Here is an 18,784-nt window from a genome sequence, read left to right on the forward strand (position 1 = left end):
AGTTTTTTTTTTGTATTTTTAGTAGAGACGGGGTTTCACCATGTTAGCCAGGATGGTCTCGATCTCCTGACTTCGTGATCCACCCGCCTCGGCCTCCCAAAGTACTGGGATTACAGGCTTGAGCCACCGCGCCCGGCCAGCACTTTATATTTCTTAACTTCCTCCAGTTTTCAGTCACTCAGTAGGTATCTATACTATCATATCCATCGTATGAATATGTCACATATGATAGGTACCAACTATCTGAGTGAAAACTGGAGGAAGTGTTCTAAAATGACAGTGTTCTCATTTTATATTTGAGGAAATAAGACAGATTTGCACAAGGTCCTCAGCTACTAAATGGTAGAGCTGAGACTGAACCCAAACAATTTTGATTCCAGAGCTGAGAGAGGAGTGAAAGAGTTGGGTAACAGCAACAACCATCCTGTACATGGAGATTTGAATGATTAAAATGGATTTTCATATCTTTTATCTTGGACCTCATATTTTAAATTTTTTTTTAAATTATGAAGTATATCATACATATAGGAAAATACCCCAAACAAGTATGTATACAGTTCATTAACACAAAGCAAACATGAATAACCACATTCAGGAAAGAAATTGGAACATTGTCAACACTTCAAAGCCTCCTTTATACTCCTCCCGATCACTGCTACTTCCTTTCTTCCCACAGGTAACCACCATTCTGACTTCTAGCAGTGTCGTTTAATTTTGTCTGCATTTGAACTTTATATAAATGGAATCATGTATTCTTTTCATATTTCACAATGTTATTGTGAAATTTGTCAATATTTGGCATAGGTGTAGTTTTCATTGCTGTGCAGTATTCAGTCATACAAATGTATCACAATTTGTCCATTTTCTGTTGGTGGACTTTGGGATATTTGCAGTTTGGGGTTATTATGAGTCATGCCTTTTGGAGTGCACGTGTCCTGGCAAGCACCTTACCATAATTCAGAGTCCAGAAGAGCGCCTAAAGGAATTGGAGATGTTGCACACTGAAGAGAGACTAGAGGGGAAAGAGAGGCACATGATGGCTGTCCTCAGTGTTCCCACGTGCTCCAGGAAGAAGGAAGAGAATTGATTGGTGGTCTCAGAAGTTAGAATTACAACAGTGGGTAGAAGCCATATACAGGGCAGTGTTCTCAACATAGCTTCACAATGGAACACCTGGGAGCCTTAAAAAGTAGTTAGGCCTGGGCTTTGCCCAGACTATATTCTGACTTAATTGGTGTGAGGTACAACTTGGGCATTAGGATTTCACAGTTTCCCAATTGATTCTAGTGCACATAGTTTGAGAACTACTGCTCTACAGATAAGATTTGATTGGGTTCACTCTGAAATTTCTAAATCAGGAAAAAAGGGTAACACATTTTAGAATGTTGTTTTGTTTTTTGTTCTTTTTTTTTTGGAGATGGAGTCTCGCTCTGTTGCCCAGGCTGAAGTGCAGTGGTGCGATCTCGGCTCACTGCAAGCTCTGCCTCCTGGGTTCATGCCATTCTCCTGCCTCAGCCTCCCGAGTAGCTGGGACTACAAGCACCTACCACCACGCCTGGCTAATTTTTTCTATTTTTAGTAAAGACTGGGTTTCACCGTGTTAGCCAGGATGGTCTTGATCTCCTGACCTTGTGATCCACCCGCCTTGGCCTCCCAAAGTGCTGGGATTACAGGTGTGAGCCACCGCACCCGGCCTGTTCGTTTTTTTTTTTCTTTCTTTTAAGTTCTGGGATACAAGCAGAACGTGCAGGTTTGCTACATAAGTATATGTGTGCCATGCTGGTTTGCTTCACCCATCAATCTGTCATCCAGGTTTTAAGCCACCACGCCCTGCTAATTTTCATATTTTTAGTAGAGACGGGATTTCACCATGTTGGTCAGATCTCTTGACCTCGTGATCCACGCGCCTCGGCCTCCCAAAGTGCTGAGATTACAGGCGTGAGCCACTGTGCCTAGCCCAACACACAGATCTTAAGTGTTCAATTTTTTTTTTTTTTTTTTTTGAGATGGAGTCTCGCTCTGTCACCCAGGCTGGTGCGATCTCGGCTCACTGCAACCTCTGCCTCCCGGGTTCAAGTGATTCTCCTGCCTCAGCCTCCTGAGTAGCTAGGATTACAGGCACGTGCCATCACGCCTGGCTAATTTTTGTATTTTTAGTAGAAATGGGATTTCACCATGTTGGTCAGGCTGGTCTTGAACTCCTGACCTCGTGATCCGCCCACCTCGGCCTCCCAAAGTGCTGGGATTACAGGGGTGAGCTACCGTGCCCAGCCGATGAATGTTTTAACATAAATAAACCTGTGTAGTCAGTCACTCACCACCTATAGGAATATAACATTTGCAGCACATCAGCAAGCTCCCTCATACTCCTCATTATTTTTATCCCCGATACTGACTTAACGGAAACCTCTTCAATCTGGTTCCTGTGTCCTTGTGATAAGCCCCCCTCTTTAGTAATTTCTAGCACCAATCGCTCCAGACTCACCTTGTACTTTCCCTGCTGAAGCCTAGAAATTGGCCATTTCTCCTGAACAGCCTTGGTTCCTTTTATTGGGGACTGTTGTTGAGAAATCAGCATCTAGACACTAGGCGTTCTACTGTGATGTTACTGCTTGGGGCATTCTGAAAGCAGAGTTAAGAGCCAGTAAATAATTAATGTTATCTATTTTAAATATTTTTAAAATCGTTTAAAAAATTCTAGTCAATCATAGGGTTCTTTCTCCACTTTCTCCTTCCAGATTCCAGATTCCCACAGTAAGAACCTTGGCTTCCAGTCACGTCAATATGTTGATTACTCAGCTTCAGAATAATCATTCCATTATATTACCAAACAACAAATCTAAGTAAAGTTCAAGATTTCTTTGCAATTTTGCCTTTAGATTGATGATACAGAGTCAAAGTACTCCATAAAAAGTTACCTGAATTCATTTTTCTTCCCTCATATAATTGTAATCCCAAAGTGTCATTTCTAAGATAGCTGTTGGAAGATAAGTTCATTCTTTTCCTCTTTGCTGGAACATAACCTCCACAAGGTAGGGGTGTGTGTGTGTTTCATTGTCTCAGTCTAGTCCCTAGGTCTCAGATGGTCATAAAAATTTGTTAGTGAATGCCAGGTCTGAGCTATGCACTGAGTCGCTCCTGGCAGAAGCGACTGGTGGCAAAAGCTCCTGGCAGAAGAACCTTGTGGGTTTAGAACAGTGTGATACAAGGCTTTTGGGAGAGGGTGGAAGATGGAGAAAGTGTATAAACAATCCCAGATAGTAAACGCTAGCGCTTTGGATGTATTCAGGAGGGATTGAAGCGGCCATAGAAAGAGAAGGCTGCTTCTGGCCTTCTTTTTTTTTTTTTTTTTTTTCTTTTGAGACGGAGTCTCGCTCTGTCGCCCAGGCTGGAGTGCAGTGGCCAGATCTCAGCTCACTGCAAGCTCCACCTCCTGGGTTCACGCCATTCTCCTGCCTCAGCCTCCTGAGTAGCTGGGACTACAGGCGCCCGCCGCCTCGCCCGGCTAGTTTTTTGTATTTTTAGTAGAGACGGGGTTTCACCGGGTTAGCCAGGATGGTCTCGATCTCCTGACCTCGTGATCCGCCCGTCTCGGCCTCCCAAAGTGCTAGGATTACAGGCTTGAGCCACCGAGCCCGGCGCTTCTGGCCTTCTAAGTCCGAACTAAGAGGCCAAGCTGGGGGTCCAAGCTGCGTGTGTCCAAATGTTTTAAGGGCTGGAGTGTACTCAAGACAGGCGCTTTGGGCAAGGCTGCTAATATTGAAAAGAGCTTGCTGGGCGTTGTGGCTCAAGCCTGTAATCCTAGCATTTTGGGAGGCCGAGGCGGGAGGATCGCTTGAGCCCCGAAGTTCAAGGTTGCAGTGAGCTATGATCGCGCCACTACACTGCAGCCTCAGCGTGGGCTACAGAGCGAGAACCTGTCTAAAAAAAGAGAAAATGGTGAATGCAGTTAGGGGTGCTTGGAGAAGACCGAGGGAATTCCCCTGCTCAAGTCTGGGAACTAGAGGCGCGGGAAGGTCCTGCTTCCCCGCCACCCAACGATCACGTTTCCCAGTAAACTCAATTTCCGGGTCCCGTTCCAGGCCTCCAAGCCCACTTGACAACAAGCTCCGCCCTCCGCTGGCCCGTAGATGCCACTCGGTGATTGGCCGTGTCTGAAGCCGCGCCCCGGCGTCGCGTCGCGTCCTTAGGTCCCGCCGAGCTCCGACGCCCGCACCAGCTCCTATTGGGCGGCCGGTTTCCAATCGGAAGAGCTTCTGAGCCTCAGTCTTCGGGCGGCGCTGGCCATTGGCGGGCAGGATGGAGGCGGAGCCTTGGGTCGTCGCCTGCTGCCCGAGGTTAAGGTGAGTGACTGCAGGCGAACCCGGCGACAGCGCAGGTCGCGTCGACCCTGGTTCCTCTGCCTGCCCCAGCGGGTGAGCCTGCGCTAGACCCCCGTCCCCTTCCTGCGCCCGCCCGAATGCGCCTGCGCGGCAACAGCCGCCTGCCCTTGCGCCCCTTCCCCCAGCTTCCTGGGCACCTCTCCCCACTCCCTTTCCTGCCCTGCCATCCTCCCGCCCCCAGGCTCTTCTGCGGGGTCTCCCCAGTCCGGGTCCTTCCCCTACCCCCCTCCCCCACTCCCCAGGACCCTGGCGCCCCAGCCGCAAGGGCTGCGCCCCCGGGAGCCGCGATGCGGGTCGTCTCAGAGCCTGTGGGCTTCCCTGCCCTCACTGCCCTCCTCCTCCGCGCAGGCCCCCGCCCCCTTCAGGATGACGCTGGACGTGGGGCCGGAGGATGAGCTGCCCGACTGGGCCGCCGCCAAGGAGTTTTACCAGAAGTACGACCCTAAGGACGTCATCGGCAGGTGAGACCGCGGCCAGGGAAACGGAGGTCCAGAGAGGTCGGGCCCCAGCAGTCCCGCTTCCGTTTGAGGGCTGGAGAGGTAGGGGGGTGTGTGTGTGTGTGTGTTTGTGTCAAGGTTTTCAGGAGAGGACTGGATAGTTATTTTTTTTTTTTTTTTTTTTTTGAAACGGAGTGTCGCTCTGTGGCCCAGGCCGGAGTGCAGTGGCGCGATCTCGGCTCACTGCAACCTCTGCCTCCCGGCTTCAAGTGATTCTCCTGCCTCAGCCTCCCTAGTAGCTGCTATTACAGGCGTGCGGCACCACACCGGCTAATTTGTATTTTTAGTAGAGGCGGAGGTTTCACCATATTGGCCAGGCTGGTCTTGAACTCCTGAACTCGTGATCTGCCAGCCTCAGCCTCCCAAAGTGCTAGGATTACAGGTGTGAGCCACCGCGCCTGGATGACTGAATAGTTCTAAACGGGAAGAATCAGTGGTAAGTGGAGAACACCTGGTGACTAGACTGTTAACCATGGGTCAACCCCATATGTTTCACGGATTCATTCATTTATGCCTTCAACACACACGGATGGTTGACGCACCTACTGTGCCAGACACAAAGTTCAACAGGGGGAGGGTAGAAAAGATACCTATGCCCTTGAGGTACTCCACCTGAAGTGACGTGAACGTTAAAAAGGCATCAGGCTAGATAGGTAGAGGTCTGTATCAAGTGTTATGGGATTCCAGAAAAACACAGTTTCCCAGGAGTCACCTTTGGGCTGGGTCTTGAGGTATGAGTAGGAGTTCAGGGGGGTCTTTAAAATCATAAAAATGTATACGTGTGGTAGATGTATACAACTTTCATCAGATTCTCAAAGAGGCTCGTTAAAGCTGGGTCATAATTAAAACATGGCCGCAAACTCAGATGCCCTTAGTGGTTGCGCGGGAAATTAAAACCATGACGTGGCCAAGAGTAACAGAGTAGGAAGTGTTGTGTAAGGTGGAGGATTCATGTCCCACCTATGATGTGTGAATTCAGATTTGTTAAAAAAAAAAAATTGCACTGGCCAAAACGTACCACATCGGAGGGCTGTGTTTGGCCTATGGATCAATAGTTTACATCCCTTGATTTAACTAGATGTGGGTGACCGAATTCCCAAGTGAGTTATGTGAGGCCAGGAGGCCCCACAGAGCATAGTAGTAAGGCTCTGTGAAGGGCAGCAAGGGAACCAGCATAAGAAATGGAATTTGAGGCCTGATCCTGGAGGGATTTGCTCCTTAGTCTGAGGAATGTGTAGGGTCATATGGAGTTGGTGATAGCTTGAGCAAGGAAATCCTTATCTAGGACTTTGTGTGTGCCTCATGAATGCCCTTCAACATCCCTTCAGGATGCTGTTGGCTACATTTCACAGTTGCAGGAGCTGAAGCCCAAGGACCTTACGTCAGGGGACCACTTAGGTTAATTGGTAGCAAATCTGGGGTCTACTCTAAGGTCTGATTCTCAGCTTTGGTCTTCTAGTCAATGGCTTCATATTTATTTGGAGTTTCCTACACTTGGGGGAACTTTGGGATTTGGATGGGGTAATCAGGGAAGTACAAGTGGAATATGGAGGGAGACTTAAATCTTTCTTCCCCCTTCCTTCAAGGAGCAGGTGCTAAGGCTCAGTGTGGGAAGGACTTGCCTAGGCTTTCCCATGGAGGAAGTGGCAGAGCCTGGATTTGAACCCAGGCCCTACCTGCCTTCCCTGTGAGCTTTGTGTTGTGCCTTGCTGGGTACCCAGGTTCCTGAGGCTGCTGTGAAGCCAGGGTGAGCTCCTAAGCTTGTTGCCCTGTGATCCAGATGGGTCTTCAGGGTCTGGCACAGCGGGCATGAGGATGCTGAAGCCCCAGCCCGTGCAGAAATGTGAGCACAGATGCCCTGACTTGTGCTATTTTCTGGCTCTTGCAGAGGAGTGAGCTCTGTGGTCCGCCGTTGTGTTCATCGAGCTACTGGCCACGAGTTTGCCGTGAAGATTATGGAAGTGACAGCTGAGCGACTGAGTCCTGAGCAGCTGGAGGAGGTGCGGGAAGCCACACGGCGAGAAACACACATCCTTCGCCAGGTCGCCGGCCACCCCCACATCAGTGAGGCTGTCTTCCTTGCTCCTGTTAGCAGACGACCCCCCACCTCTTGCTGACCCTGCCCACAGCCCACTTCCCCCAACATTGCCTCCACGCCTCTCCTCCCTTCCTCCTGGCTTCATTCCACTAAAGAGTGGCCATCCATTGGGCCCCCACTGCCTCCTCTGGTTCTCCTTTCTTCCCAGTAACAGCCCGCTGCTGTCCCAGGGTGACCAAGCCCCATCAATGTGTATCCACTCCTTTCCATCTCTGTCTCTCTGCCTCTCTTCCTCTCTCCCTAGTCACCCTCATCGATTCCTACGAGTCTTCTAGCTTCATGTTCCTGGTGTTTGACCTGTGAGTATCTCCCTGCCACCATCTGAGAAGCCTCCTCCCCACCTCCATGTATGGCCCAGCATTTGCTGCTCAGTGGGCTGGACCCACCCTGCTCACACCTTCCTGCTCCAGCTGGGGCTCTCTATCACCTGGGCCTGCCTCCTAGCCCATGGCTCTGGCCTTCTCCCTCGGTGCCATCATTAAGGCAAATTCTTTAAAAGTAATAGTGACCAGCCAGGCGTGGTGGCTCATGCCTGTAATCCTAGCATTTTGGGAGGCTGAGGCAGGTGGATCACCTGAGGTCAGGAGTTCAAGACCAGCCTGGCCAACATGGTGAAACCCCATCTCTACTAAAAATACAAAAATTAGCCAGGTGTGGTGGTGCACGCCTGTAAGCCCATCTACTCGGGAGGCTGAGGCAGGAGAATCGCTTGAACCCGAGAAGCAGAGGCTGCAGTGAGCCAAGATCATGCTATTGCGATTCTCCTGTGTCAGCCTCCCGAGTAACTGGGACTATAGGCGCCTGCCACCATGCCCGGCTCATTTTTTTTTTTTTTTTTTTTTTTTTTTTTTGAGACGGAGTCTCGCTCTGTCGCCCAGGCTGGAGTGCAGTGGCCGGATCTCAGCTCACTGCAAGCTCCGCCTCCCGGGTTTACGCCATTCTCCTGCCTCAGCCTCCTGAGTAGCTGGGACTACAGGCGCCCGCCACCTCGCCCGGCTAGTTTTTTGTATTTTTTTTTTAGTAGAGAGGGGGTTTCACGGTGTTAGCCAGGATGGTCTCGATCTCCTGACCTCGTGATCCGCCCATCTCAGCCTCCCAAAGTGCTGGGATTACAGGCTTGAGCCACCGCGCCCGGCCTACCGGCTCATTTTTGTATTTTTTTAGTAGAGACGGGGTTTCACCATGTTAGCCAGAATGGTCTCTATCTCCTGACCTCATGATCCGCCCACCTCGGCCTCCGAAAGTGCTGGGATTACAGGTGTGAGCCACCGCGCCCGGCCTGAACAGATTGTGGCCGGGTGCAGTGGCTCACGCCTGTAATCCCAGCACTTTGGGAGGCCGAGGTAGGCGGATCATGAGGTCAAGAGATCGAGACCATCCTGGCCAACATGATGAAACCCCGTCTCTACTAAAATACAAAAAATTAGCCAGGCATGGTGGTGGGTGCCTGTAATCCCAGCTAACTGGGAGGCTGAAGCAGGAGAATCACTTGAACCCGGGAGGTGGAGGTTGCAGTGAGCCGAGATCGTGCCATTGCACTCCAGCCTGGGTGACAGAGCGAGACTCTTATCTCCAAAAAAAAAAAAAAAAGTGTTCAGCAGTGGACTGACCACTTAGAAAATAGATCCTTGCGGCTGGTCGCGGTGGCTCACACCTGTAATCCCAGCACTTTGGGAGGCCGAGGCGGGCGGATCACAAGGTCAGGAGATCGAGACCATCCTGGCTAACACAGTGAAACCCCATCTCTACTAAAAATACAAAAAAACATTAGCCAGGAGTGGTAGCAGGCACCTGTAGTCCTAGCTACTCGGGAGGCTGAGGCAGGAGAATGGCGCGAACCTGGGACGCAGAGCTTGCAGTGAGCAGAGATCGCGCCACCGCACTCCAGCCTGGGCGACAGAGCGAGACTCCGTCTCAAAAAAAAGAAAAAGAAAAAGAAAATAGATCCTTGCTCATCAGCCTCTCGTGCTGCTTAACACACTAACTACTCTGGTGTCTGTCTCTGCCCATCTGTTCTTTTTCTGGTCAGAATCTGAATGTCAGATGTTACATGATATAATGTAAACTAATTGCAAAGGTATTTCAAAAGAGAATGATTTGAATTCCAAAGATTTAAGAGAGGCCCTTGGAAAAAATTCATGAAGGCTTCCATATTTTTACAGAAATAGCCCTCTGCAAAAGTGAGAGGGGACATAAGGATGTCTATTATGCCATCCTCCAGCTGTGCAGAGTGACTACACTCCCCAAAACAGTACCTGATAAGTTACTTTGAGGACTGATGCAGAGTTGCAAGTATAACTCAATTTTGGAAGTATTATTTTTAATTGACACATAATCATAACCTCAGCTTTTAAAGACAAAATTTCAAAATCAGGTCCTATTCAACCTTTGTGCCACAAAAAAACTGAAATTTTGGTCCATTTTCTTTATAGATTCACTTTGAGAGGCCTTTTTCAGGCATAGTTATTCTCAAACAACAAGAAACTCCTATAAATTATATTGCCACAAGAAGTCTCTTATTTTTGCTATAATTGCCATCATGGCATAATGCAGGTATTTCAGCTGCCAACACACCAGGCCAAACTGCCTCGTTGGAGTGCTGTGTCTCTAGACCCTTTGGTTTGTCCGCAGAGGAATCTATCTTTAGTGGCCTCTTCCATGATATTTTGTATGAGCACTGGTCTGTTTTCTCAACCCCCAATGTGGGGTGCAGCTGCCTCCTATGCCCCTCCTTCCCTTAGGATGCGGAAGGGAGAGCTGTTTGACTATCTCACAGAGAAGGTAGCCCTCTCAGAAAAGGAAACCAGGTAAGGGTTGAGCCTGCAGCCCCAGGGGTGAGCAGGGGGTGGGACAGGGCAGGGAGGAGCCAAGGAGGAGACTGCACCCGCCTTCCCTTCCCTCAGGTCCATCATGCAGTCTCTGCTGGAAGCAGTGAGCTTTCTCCATGCCAACAACATTGTGCATCGAGATCTGAAGCCCGAGAATATTCTCCTAGATGACAATATGCAGATCCGACTTTCAGATTTCGGGTTCTCCTGCCACTTGGAACCTGGCGAGAAGCTTCGAGGTGAGGGGATCTAGTGTCCTTATAGGCTTGGGAGGGGAGACCCAGGCCTGATGAGATTGGTTGGCTGGGTCTGAGTACCAAGTCCCTGGTGCCAAGAAAAAGGGAGAAGTCATTGGGTACTTGCCAATTACCCTGTGGGCGCAAAACCTGTGTTTACCTCAGAGTGGGCATTCTGACCTGGGGAGAATGGAGACAGACAAGTGGGCTGACAGACAGTGGTGCACGGTGGGCAGAGGGCCATGCCAGGGGAGCCCAGAGGAAGGAACCCCAATTCAGCCTGAGCCCCACAGAAGAGGTAAAAAAGGGAGCAGGGCAGAGTCATGCTCAGCCACATGTTTGGGGTCTGGAGTGCAGGACCACGGGAGCCTGATGTGATGTGTCCAGACTGCACTTCCCACCTGGGCCCTAGGCCTCAGGTTCACCTGATGTGAATACATTTGTCGGGACAGTAATATTTCTACTGCAAATGGGAAACTTCAAATAAAATTCACCTGTGGGATTCTTCAGAGCCTTTAGTCTGCCACTGACTCTCTCCCTCAATGGCTTTGCACTAGACTTATGAAAAGCTACCGTTTACTGGGCATTCACCTATGAGGCAGGTATCAGTCTTTTTTTTTCTTTTTTGAGACAGAGTCTTGCTCTGTCACCCAGGCTGGGGTGCAGCGGCATGATCTTCGCTCACCGCAGTCTCCACCTCCTGGGTTCAAGCTATTCTGCCTCAGCCTCCCGAGTAGTTGGGATTACAGGTGCCCACCACCATGCCTGGCTCATTTTTGTATTTTTTTTTTTTTTTTTTGTATTTTTTAGTAGAGATGGGGTTTCACCCTGTTAGCCAGGATGGTCTCGATCTCCTGACCTAGAGATCCGCCCATCTCGGCCTCCCAAAGTGCTGGGATTACAGGCTTGAGCCACCGCGCCCGGCCTCATTTTTGTATTTTTAGTAGAAATGGAGTTTCACAATGTTGGCCAGGCTGGTCTCGAACTCCTGACCTCAAGTGATCCTCCCGCCCCGGCCTTCCAAAGTGCTGGGATTACAGGCATGAGCACTGTGCCTGGCCGGCACCAATCTTTATATGGCTTATTCCCCTAAATCCTCTCCACAGCCCTGTGTGACAGTTAGTATTTGTGTCTCTGTTTTTACAGAAGGGCTCAAAGAGGTGAGATGACTTCTCCAGGGTCCTAATGCCAGGACTGAACTTGGACAGTCTGACTTCAAATTTCATACTCTTAACCTGTGAGCTTACATGTCTGGTGGATGTTGTGCTTTAAAACCCTTTGGGCTTCCACATGTACTTTTCCCCTTTCTGGAATCATCTTTGCCTGTGCCCACTGCATCCTCTTCTTGGCTTGGGTAATTCAAGTTTCACTTTACACCTCCAGGGCAGCTTAGGTCCCTTTGCTTTTTGTTCTCCTATCTTCTTCATTTACAACACCTCTTACTCTATTGTTACTTCCCGCTTGCCTTCAGGTAGACAGTGAGCTCGCTAAGGACACATCTCATTTGCCACTTGGCAAATCAATGCCACTGGCATTCAATAAATACTTGATATAGGAATGAATTTCCCAAGAAAGTCAGTTTCAATTCGGGGCTGTTAAAATCTCCTGGAAGTGTGCCATGGAACATAGTTCAGAAATTACTGGAAGAATTGGTGCCCGAGTGGTGGAAAAAAACTAAAAATACAAACTTGAGCCAAGCATGGTGGCACGCATCTGTCACCTCAGCTACTTGGGAGACTGAAGGAGGAGGATCACTTGAGCCTAGGAGCCCAAGGCTGCAATGAGCTGTGATAGTGCCACCACACTCCAGCCTGTGTGACATAGTGACCCTGTCTCTAAAAATAAATAAATATAAAAATACAGACTTGCATAAAGTTTTGGAGGGCTCTGGGCTTTAGAACTGTAGATTTGATCATGTGTCATGATGTGGAATCAGGGAAGGGTTTTAAACAAGGGACTTACCCACTATGTGCTTTAAGAAATCCCATAGCTTACAGGGTGCAGTGGCTCACACCTGTAATCCCAACACTTTGAGAGCCCGAGGCGGGTGGATCACGAGGTCAGGAGTTCAAGACCAGTCTGGCCAACATGGTGAAACCCCGTCTCTACTAAAAAGACAAAAAATTAGCCAGGTGTGGTGGCACGCACCTGTAATCCCAGCTACTCAGGAGACTGAGACAGGAGAATCGCTTGAACTTGGGAGGCGGAGGTTGCATTGAGCTGAGATCATGCCATTGTACACCAGACTAGGCGACAGGGCAAGACTCCATCTCCCAAAAAAAAAAAAAAGAAAAAACAAAAGAAATTCCATATCTCCGCTTGTTCCCCTTGGGTTGAGTGATGGTTGGAGGTTATAGGAGGAGAAAGGTTTGGGCAGATAGGAATGCAGAAAATTTTTTTTACATATGTATTGTGATGTATGTAAAAATACATAATCTTTCCATATGCTTTATGATATATATAAAACTAAGGTAACAAGTTGTGAGGAGTAGATAGGTTGACTTGGATAGTGGGTAGGTAGGGTTGGAGGAGGCAAATGATATGGTGGAACAAGGACCTTGAAATCAATCCAAAACCCAGGTTTTCCTAGGAAGACCACCAGGAGCCATGATGGGTATCTGAACTGTTGAGCAGGGATAGTGCCTCAGCGGAGACTTGGCAGAAGGCAGGCAGGAGGAGGATGGGAACACTGGTAGTCCTGGTGGCGTTGAGGAGGCTTCAGCAGAGATCCAGTGCTAGGGGCCCTGGAGGGGCTGGTGGCATCCCCTCAATCTTGGTCCTCTCTCCCCAGAGTTGTGTGGGACCCCAGGGTATCTAGCGCCAGAGATCCTTAAATGCTCCATGGATGAAACCCACCCAGGCTACGGCAAGGAGGTCGACCTGTGAGTTCCTGGTCTCCCTCTCCCTCCTGTGCTTGCTGTCCTTTGCCGGGTCTGCCTGTCACCCAGTCCCACCTGACTCCAGTCTCTTTCCCAGCTGGGCCTGTGGGGTGATCTTGTTCACACTCCTGGCTGGCTCGCCACCCTTCTGGCACCGGCGGCAGATCCTGATGTTACGCATGATCATGGAGGGCCAGTACCAGTTCAGTTCCCCTGAGTGGGACGACCGTTCCAGCACTGTCAAAGACTTGGTGAGCTGGGGCTGAGAGGACAGTAGGGGAGGCCCAAGAGCTGCCCCTCATGCTCTGGGTCTCTCCTAGATTTCCAGGCTGCTGCAGGTGGATCCTGAAGCACGCCTGACAGCTGAGCAGGCCCTACAGCACCCCTTCTTTGAGCGTTGTGAAGGCAGCCAATCCTGGAACCTCACCCCCCGCCAGCGGTTCCGGGTAAGCCTGAGAGTGTCAGGGTCTGGGCCCATTCCTCTGTCCCGTGATCTTTCCCCTGCACTAGAGCTCACCCTGCCCCCCTTCCTAGGTGGCAGTGTGGACAGTGCTGGCTGCTGGACGAGTGGCCCTAAGCACCCATCGTGTACGGCCACTGACTAAGAACGCACTGTTGAGGGACCCTTATGCGCTGCGGTCAGTGCGGCGCCTCATCGACAACTGTGCCTTCCGGCTCTATGGACACTGGGTGAAGAAAGGGGAGCAGCAGAACCGGGCAGCTCTTTTTCAGCACCGGCCCCCTGGGCCTTTTCCCATCATGGGCCCTGAGGAGGAGGGAGACTCTGCTGCTATAACTGAGGATGAGGCCGTGCTGGTACTGGGCTAGGACCTCAACCCCAGGGATTCCCAGGAAGCAGAACTCTCCAGAAGAAGGGCTTTGATCATTCCAGCTCCTCTGGGCTCTAGCCTCAGGCCTACCACTGATCCTGCTACCCTCTTAAAGACCAGCCTGGTACCTGTCTTCCCACCAGCCAGGGCTCTGAGATCAGAGCTGGGGTGGAAGGGAGCCACTCTGAACGCCACGCCTGGCCCAGTCAGTGCTGCCTGCACTGCATATGAAATAAAACCCACTACACACCAGGGAGAGCGGGTGTCCTGTGTCTGCTGTCCGGCTTGGGCAGGAAAGCCCAGAAGATACTCACCAGGGTGCAGGGATGGGGCCATTCTGGCCCAGACCTTTATTGGGGAAAATGCTGGGGGTCACTTGGTCTTGCTCTTGCCTTTACCCGGAGGTAGCTGGAAGGGCCGCTCTAGTGCAGTCAACTTGCTGCTGAGCCTTTCCTCGCTGGCCTTGAGCTGCTCTTCCACCAGCTGCTGGAGCTCCTCCAGCTCCTTGTTCATTTGGGTCTTGATGTAGGCTCGGAGGATGTGGACGTGGCCTGAAGGGGCAGGGTGAGGAGAGATGCTGTCTGGCAATGGGGATGGTCCCTAGCTGGGCAAACACAGCCCCCAAATTTCCCCTGGGGGATATACAGGTGGCAATGTTGTTTCCCTTTAGGAAATGTCAGCCAGCCCTTGTATGAAAGGTAGTTGGGTAGGGTGGCTATGCTGGACTTTGCAGATTCAAATTCTGATCCCTACTCAATAGCTGTGTGACCTTAGGCAGGTTATTTAACCTATCCGTGCCTCAGTTTCCTTGTGTGAAATGTGAATAGTGGTACCTAGCACATAGGATTGAGGGAGGATTAAATGAGTTAATTTATATAAAATGCTTAGAGCAGGGCATGCACTGCACACCTATTGCCAAGTATGTGCTGGCTGTTACTGTCATTGGCTTTCTAATGATCATTTCTCTGGAGCCACCTCAGCTGTGCATTTTTTTGTTTTGAGACAGAGTCTCGCTCTGTGGCCCAGGCTGGAGTGCAGCGGTGAGATCTCGGCTCACTGCAATCTCCGCCTCCTAGGTTCATGCAATTCTCCTGCCTCAGCCTCCCAAGTAGCTGGGACTACAGGAGCACACCACCATGCCTGACTATTTTTTGTATTTTAGTAGATACGGGGTTTCACAGTGTTGCCCAGGCTGGTCGCAAACTCCTGAGCTCAGGCAATCCACCCGCCTCAGATTGTGTTGGGATTACAGGCATAAGCCGCCGCACCGGGCCTACAGCTATGCTTTTATCTGTCATCTTGGACTTCTGCATAAGGGATCAGTTAGAGAAAGGACTCTATGACTAAAAACAAAAAGTCTGAAGTCCTGATGTGATCCAAACCCTTCATTCTACACCCGCTCAGAGGGACAGGGCAGCCTGCCCCCTCCAGATCCTCACTTGGCTCCGGCTCTGGCGGGGCTACTGTCTCTAGTTCCTCTTCCTGCGGCGTAACTGCCTGCTCCTCCACCTCCTTGCTTGCTTCTTTCTCTGCAAACCAGAAGCAGGAAGAGACTGTGGCCCCAGGCCTGGCCCAGCCCAGCCCTGCCCTGGCACTCTCCCTTACCCGTCTCACTCTCTGGCCACAATTTGGGTGGCTGTAGCCCCATGTAAGTCAAAGACAGATCCAGCCGCACCTGAGAAGCAAAGAAGAGGGAGGCTGAAAAGAGGGCACCCGCGCTGAGGGGATGGGGAGTTGAGGATGGCTCCTCATGGTCCACCACCCCCTACCTGGGGTGTGAAGACGTATTTATAGAGTTTGAAGTGGCGGAAGTAAGTGTTGACCACGTAGTCTTCCAGGGCCAGCAGTTGTTCCTCTTTGAAGAGGTCGATGCTGAAAGGAGGCCGCTGTGGTGGTGACTGGGAATTAGAACCCTGACTACCTCCTGGAGCCCTGGCTTTGCCTCCAAAAGCCTAGCAATCTAGGAGCAAGGAGAGCCCACTGGGGTCTTCACAGGAATGTAAGGGTGATGAATGTGAGAGAAACTGGGCTAGACCTTGTCTGGGGATGGGTAAAGGTTCCAGAATGTTCCAGGGGAACTGACCCTGACTCCATGGCAAAAAAGAACGCTGGTGAAGTAGTGGTAGCACTCCTCCACGTTGCCCAAGGGGGTTGCTGGTAGGGAAAGCAAGATGCGGCAGTGAGGCCCTCTCTGGTATCCATTCATTCACTTCACTCAATAGCTGTTTATGACCATGAGCTTCAGAGGCAGATCTGGGTTTCAGCCCTGGCTTGTTTCCTTGACTCATGTAACAAATATTGAATACCCACTATATGCCCACTGTTTTAGGCACTCAAGACAGACAAGGTCCTGTTCTTACGAAGCTTATATTCTAGGAGAAGTGACACAATAAACCAAGAAATAGCTCATTTCAGCTATTAAACATTCTGAAGCATGAGCTATTAAATATTCTAAAGCAGGTTTTATTGTGCACTATGCATATATTTGCATATATTATTTCTCAGAACAGTCCTGTAAAATGTGCTGTACCACTAATTTCTCTCTCTCTTTTTTTTTTTTTTTGAGATAGAGTCACCTCTGTCACCCAGGCTAGAGTGCAGTGGCGCGATCTCGGCTCACTGCAAGCTCCACCTCCCGGGTTCATGCCATTCTCCTGCCTCAGCCTCCTGAGTAGGTGGGACTACAGGTGCCCGCCTCCACGCCTGGCTAATTTTTTTTTTTTTTTTTTTTTGTATTTTTAGTAGAGACAGGGTTTCACTGTATTAGGCAGGATGGTCTCGAACTCCTGACCTTGTGATCCGCCTGCCTCGGCCTCCCAAAGTGCTGGGATTACAGGCGTGAGCCACCATGCCTGGCCTCTATCCTTAATTTCTAGATAAGGAAGCAGTGGATTGGAAAGGTGATGGCTTATATGTGATAATGCTGTTAATAATGACATATTCCAGGCAGAAATCCCCTGCTTCTGCTTCCCATGGTCACTTGTGCCAGCCCCAGTTCCTCTTCTCCCTGGGGCTCAAACCTGGTAGCTGCCCCCTCTCACCAATACAAGCCTTGTGAAGATCCTGGAGCAGGGCACAAGCTGCTGAAGTCTGCTCCAGTGAGAAGCCCTGCTGGCGGCAGAAGATGAGCGCGTGGCAGAAGAGGTCCAGGGTGATGGCGTCCCGCAGGCTCTGCTCAGGACACCCTAGCTCCAGCAGCTCAGCCAACACCCTTGGGAGGGAGAGAGTAGTGAGTGACAACTGGAGCCTCCTTTCATCACCCTAAACCCACCACATGCTTTGGAGTTAGCCATTCCTCATGTCTTCCCAACCTGACCCCTCCACCTTTGCCAAGAGCTCTTCCCGCGCCCCCACTCAGTCCCTACTGCCTCATCTCCTCAGCACTGGTAGTCTTCTCCAGCTGGTGCATGGAATGGATGTCCAGGTACTTCCTGTTACAGGAAAAGAAAAAGAGTATTGGTGGCCATTACCTATCATGACAGCGCTGTGACAGCTAGTGCGTGGGACTGGGAGTTGGGCCACTGGTGTGAAGCTGGGCTCTTTTGCCAACTTGCTGTTTAACTATGCAAATCGTTAGCTCTCTGGGCCTAAATGAACTCTTATGAGCCTCTCCATTTCTAAAGCCTAGGGTTAGGAAACTTGAATTCTTTTTTTCTGCTCTGCCACTACCTTGTATGACCTTGGTCAAATCCCCCCTGTGGCCCTCAGTGTCCCCCTCTGTACAATACTCCATAGCAGTCATGAGACTCCCTTTACATCCTGTCTTTGGCTCTTTTTTTCTCACACTGTCTCCTCTTTGGATTGGGGATGCTGGAAAGCTGGCTTCCAGTCACCTGGAGTAATTGCATCTCTGGGCCTCAGTCTCCTCATCTGTAAAAATGGGGATGCCCTGGCCACAGACAGGACTGTTGGGGAGGCAATAAAGGAAGAACGCAAATATTCAGTGTAACTCTTCCCCAAGTCTCTTCACACTCACCACATGCAGATCCGGGGTCGGGGCAGCGGCGGCTGCGGAAAGAAAGCGAATTGGGGAAGGCAGCTGTGGTGTCCTGGCCGTCGCGAATCTGCAGCGGGCCCCAGAACTCGCTGTAACTTGCCATCTCATCTCAACGACTAAGAAGGAGAGGCGCGGGCGAGGGCGGGCTTCAGGAGGCCCTAGGTGCTCTATGCGAGCACAATAACCACCAGGGTCACACACCCCTGCCTCTCCTTGCCCAGGCAGCGCGGGAGACGTCCCGAACGTTAGTAAGCATAATGACGATTGGTGCCTGCGGGGGAGCCCGTTTATAAATATTCACGAGCGGACCAGACTGTCCCGCCCTCACCGGGAACAAGTTGGCTCCGGGGTCTTCATCCGCTTTCGCCGCCGCCGCCGCCGTCGACTGGGTCCGCACACTCGCTCGCGTCCGCGCGGCCGACCCACGCGCTGAGATGCGATCCTTCCCCGCTTCCCGCCGCAGCTCGGAGAGATGTTCAAGTTCCGACTGCACCCTCATTCCCAAAAAGTGGCTGGTCTTGCGGTTGAGCATCTCGCCGCTCTTCCGTGCCGCGGCGCGCCCCGGGCTCCCGCCGCCTCGGTTCCAGGACAGCCAGCGCTCGGTCTGAGGCTACCAAGGCCGGGCCCGCTAGCCTTGCTCCGGCCAATCTGCGCGCCGAGAGGCGCGGCGGAGCGAATCCGTGGGGGCGTCTCCCTCCGTCTCAACGGCGACGGTTGCCAAGGGGGCTTGTGAAGGAATGAAGGCGGGAAACGCAAGCTCACGCCAGTGGGTGCGAAGAGAACGCGCAGATACGTAAGAAGTTGCGAGTGCCCACCTGAGCACCCTCTCTTCCAAGTTGTTAATACGAGGGCCGGCGCTGTCCTCAAGGCCGGGAAGTGGGAGCTTGGTGTCAGTTACTATGGGAACTGCCTCTTGGCCAATCACCGAGAGAAAGAGAAGGTGTTTGGGAAGAAGCCAGAGGACCCGAGAGGCGGGACCAAGCGTAACCAATAGAAGCAGAAGATAATGAAGTTTCCTCACATCCGGGGCTGCCTCC

The 18,784-nt window shown here is 51.1% G+C and overlaps 2 protein-coding genes across 24 annotated transcripts; one reads left to right on the forward strand and one right to left on the reverse strand.

Moving 5' to 3' along the window:
- The first annotated feature begins 4,296 nt into the window (after positions 1–4,296).
- PHKG2 (phosphorylase kinase catalytic subunit gamma 2) lies at positions 4,297–14,006 on the forward strand. 18 transcript variants are annotated; one of them, XM_074026950.1, is made up of 10 exons: positions 4,297–4,343; positions 4,731–4,921; positions 6,768–6,943; positions 7,222–7,276; positions 9,719–9,784; positions 9,881–10,044; positions 12,833–12,923; positions 13,018–13,171; positions 13,241–13,366; positions 13,455–14,006. In XM_074026950.1, the coding sequence occupies exons 3-10, from the start codon at positions 6,835–6,837 to the stop codon at positions 13,746–13,748; spliced, it is 1,059 nt and encodes a 352-aa protein (XP_073883051.1). In that variant the 5' UTR covers positions 4,297–4,343; positions 4,731–4,921; positions 6,768–6,834; the 3' UTR covers positions 13,749–14,006. The 18 variants fall into 18 exon arrangements, with proteins under 18 accessions (XP_073883051.1, XP_073883055.1, XP_015297708.3 ...); XM_074026954.1 differs by having other exon boundaries at positions 6,768–6,879; XM_015442222.3 differs by having other exon boundaries at positions 4,731–4,843.
- CFAP119 (cilia and flagella associated protein 119) lies at positions 12,476–18,612 on the reverse strand. 6 transcript variants are annotated; one of them, XM_005591680.5, is made up of 10 exons: positions 18,076–18,612; positions 17,727–17,758; positions 17,116–17,181; positions 16,792–16,961; positions 15,834–15,904; positions 15,520–15,636; positions 15,356–15,425; positions 15,190–15,279; positions 12,996–14,301; positions 12,476–12,739 (listed from the first exon to the last, which is right to left on the reverse strand). In XM_005591680.5, the coding sequence occupies exons 1-9, from the start codon at positions 18,277–18,279 to the stop codon at positions 14,123–14,125; spliced, it is 999 nt and encodes a 332-aa protein (XP_005591737.3). In that variant the 5' UTR covers positions 18,280–18,612; the 3' UTR covers positions 12,476–12,739; positions 12,996–14,122. The 6 variants fall into 6 exon arrangements, with proteins under 6 accessions (XP_005591737.3, XP_073883065.1, XP_073883066.1 ...); XM_074026964.1 differs by lacking the exon at positions 12,476–12,739 and having other exon boundaries at positions 14,070–14,301; positions 15,520–15,622; XM_074026965.1 differs by lacking the exons at positions 12,476–12,739; positions 15,834–15,904 and having other exon boundaries at positions 14,070–14,301; positions 15,520–15,622.
- Between the last annotated feature and the right edge of the window lie 172 nt (positions 18,613–18,784).

The sequence above is a fragment of the Macaca fascicularis genome, chromosome 20, assembly GCF_037993035.2.
Source record: "Macaca fascicularis isolate 582-1 chromosome 20, T2T-MFA8v1.1".
NCBI lineage: Eukaryota > Metazoa > Chordata > Mammalia > Primates > Cercopithecidae > Macaca > Macaca fascicularis.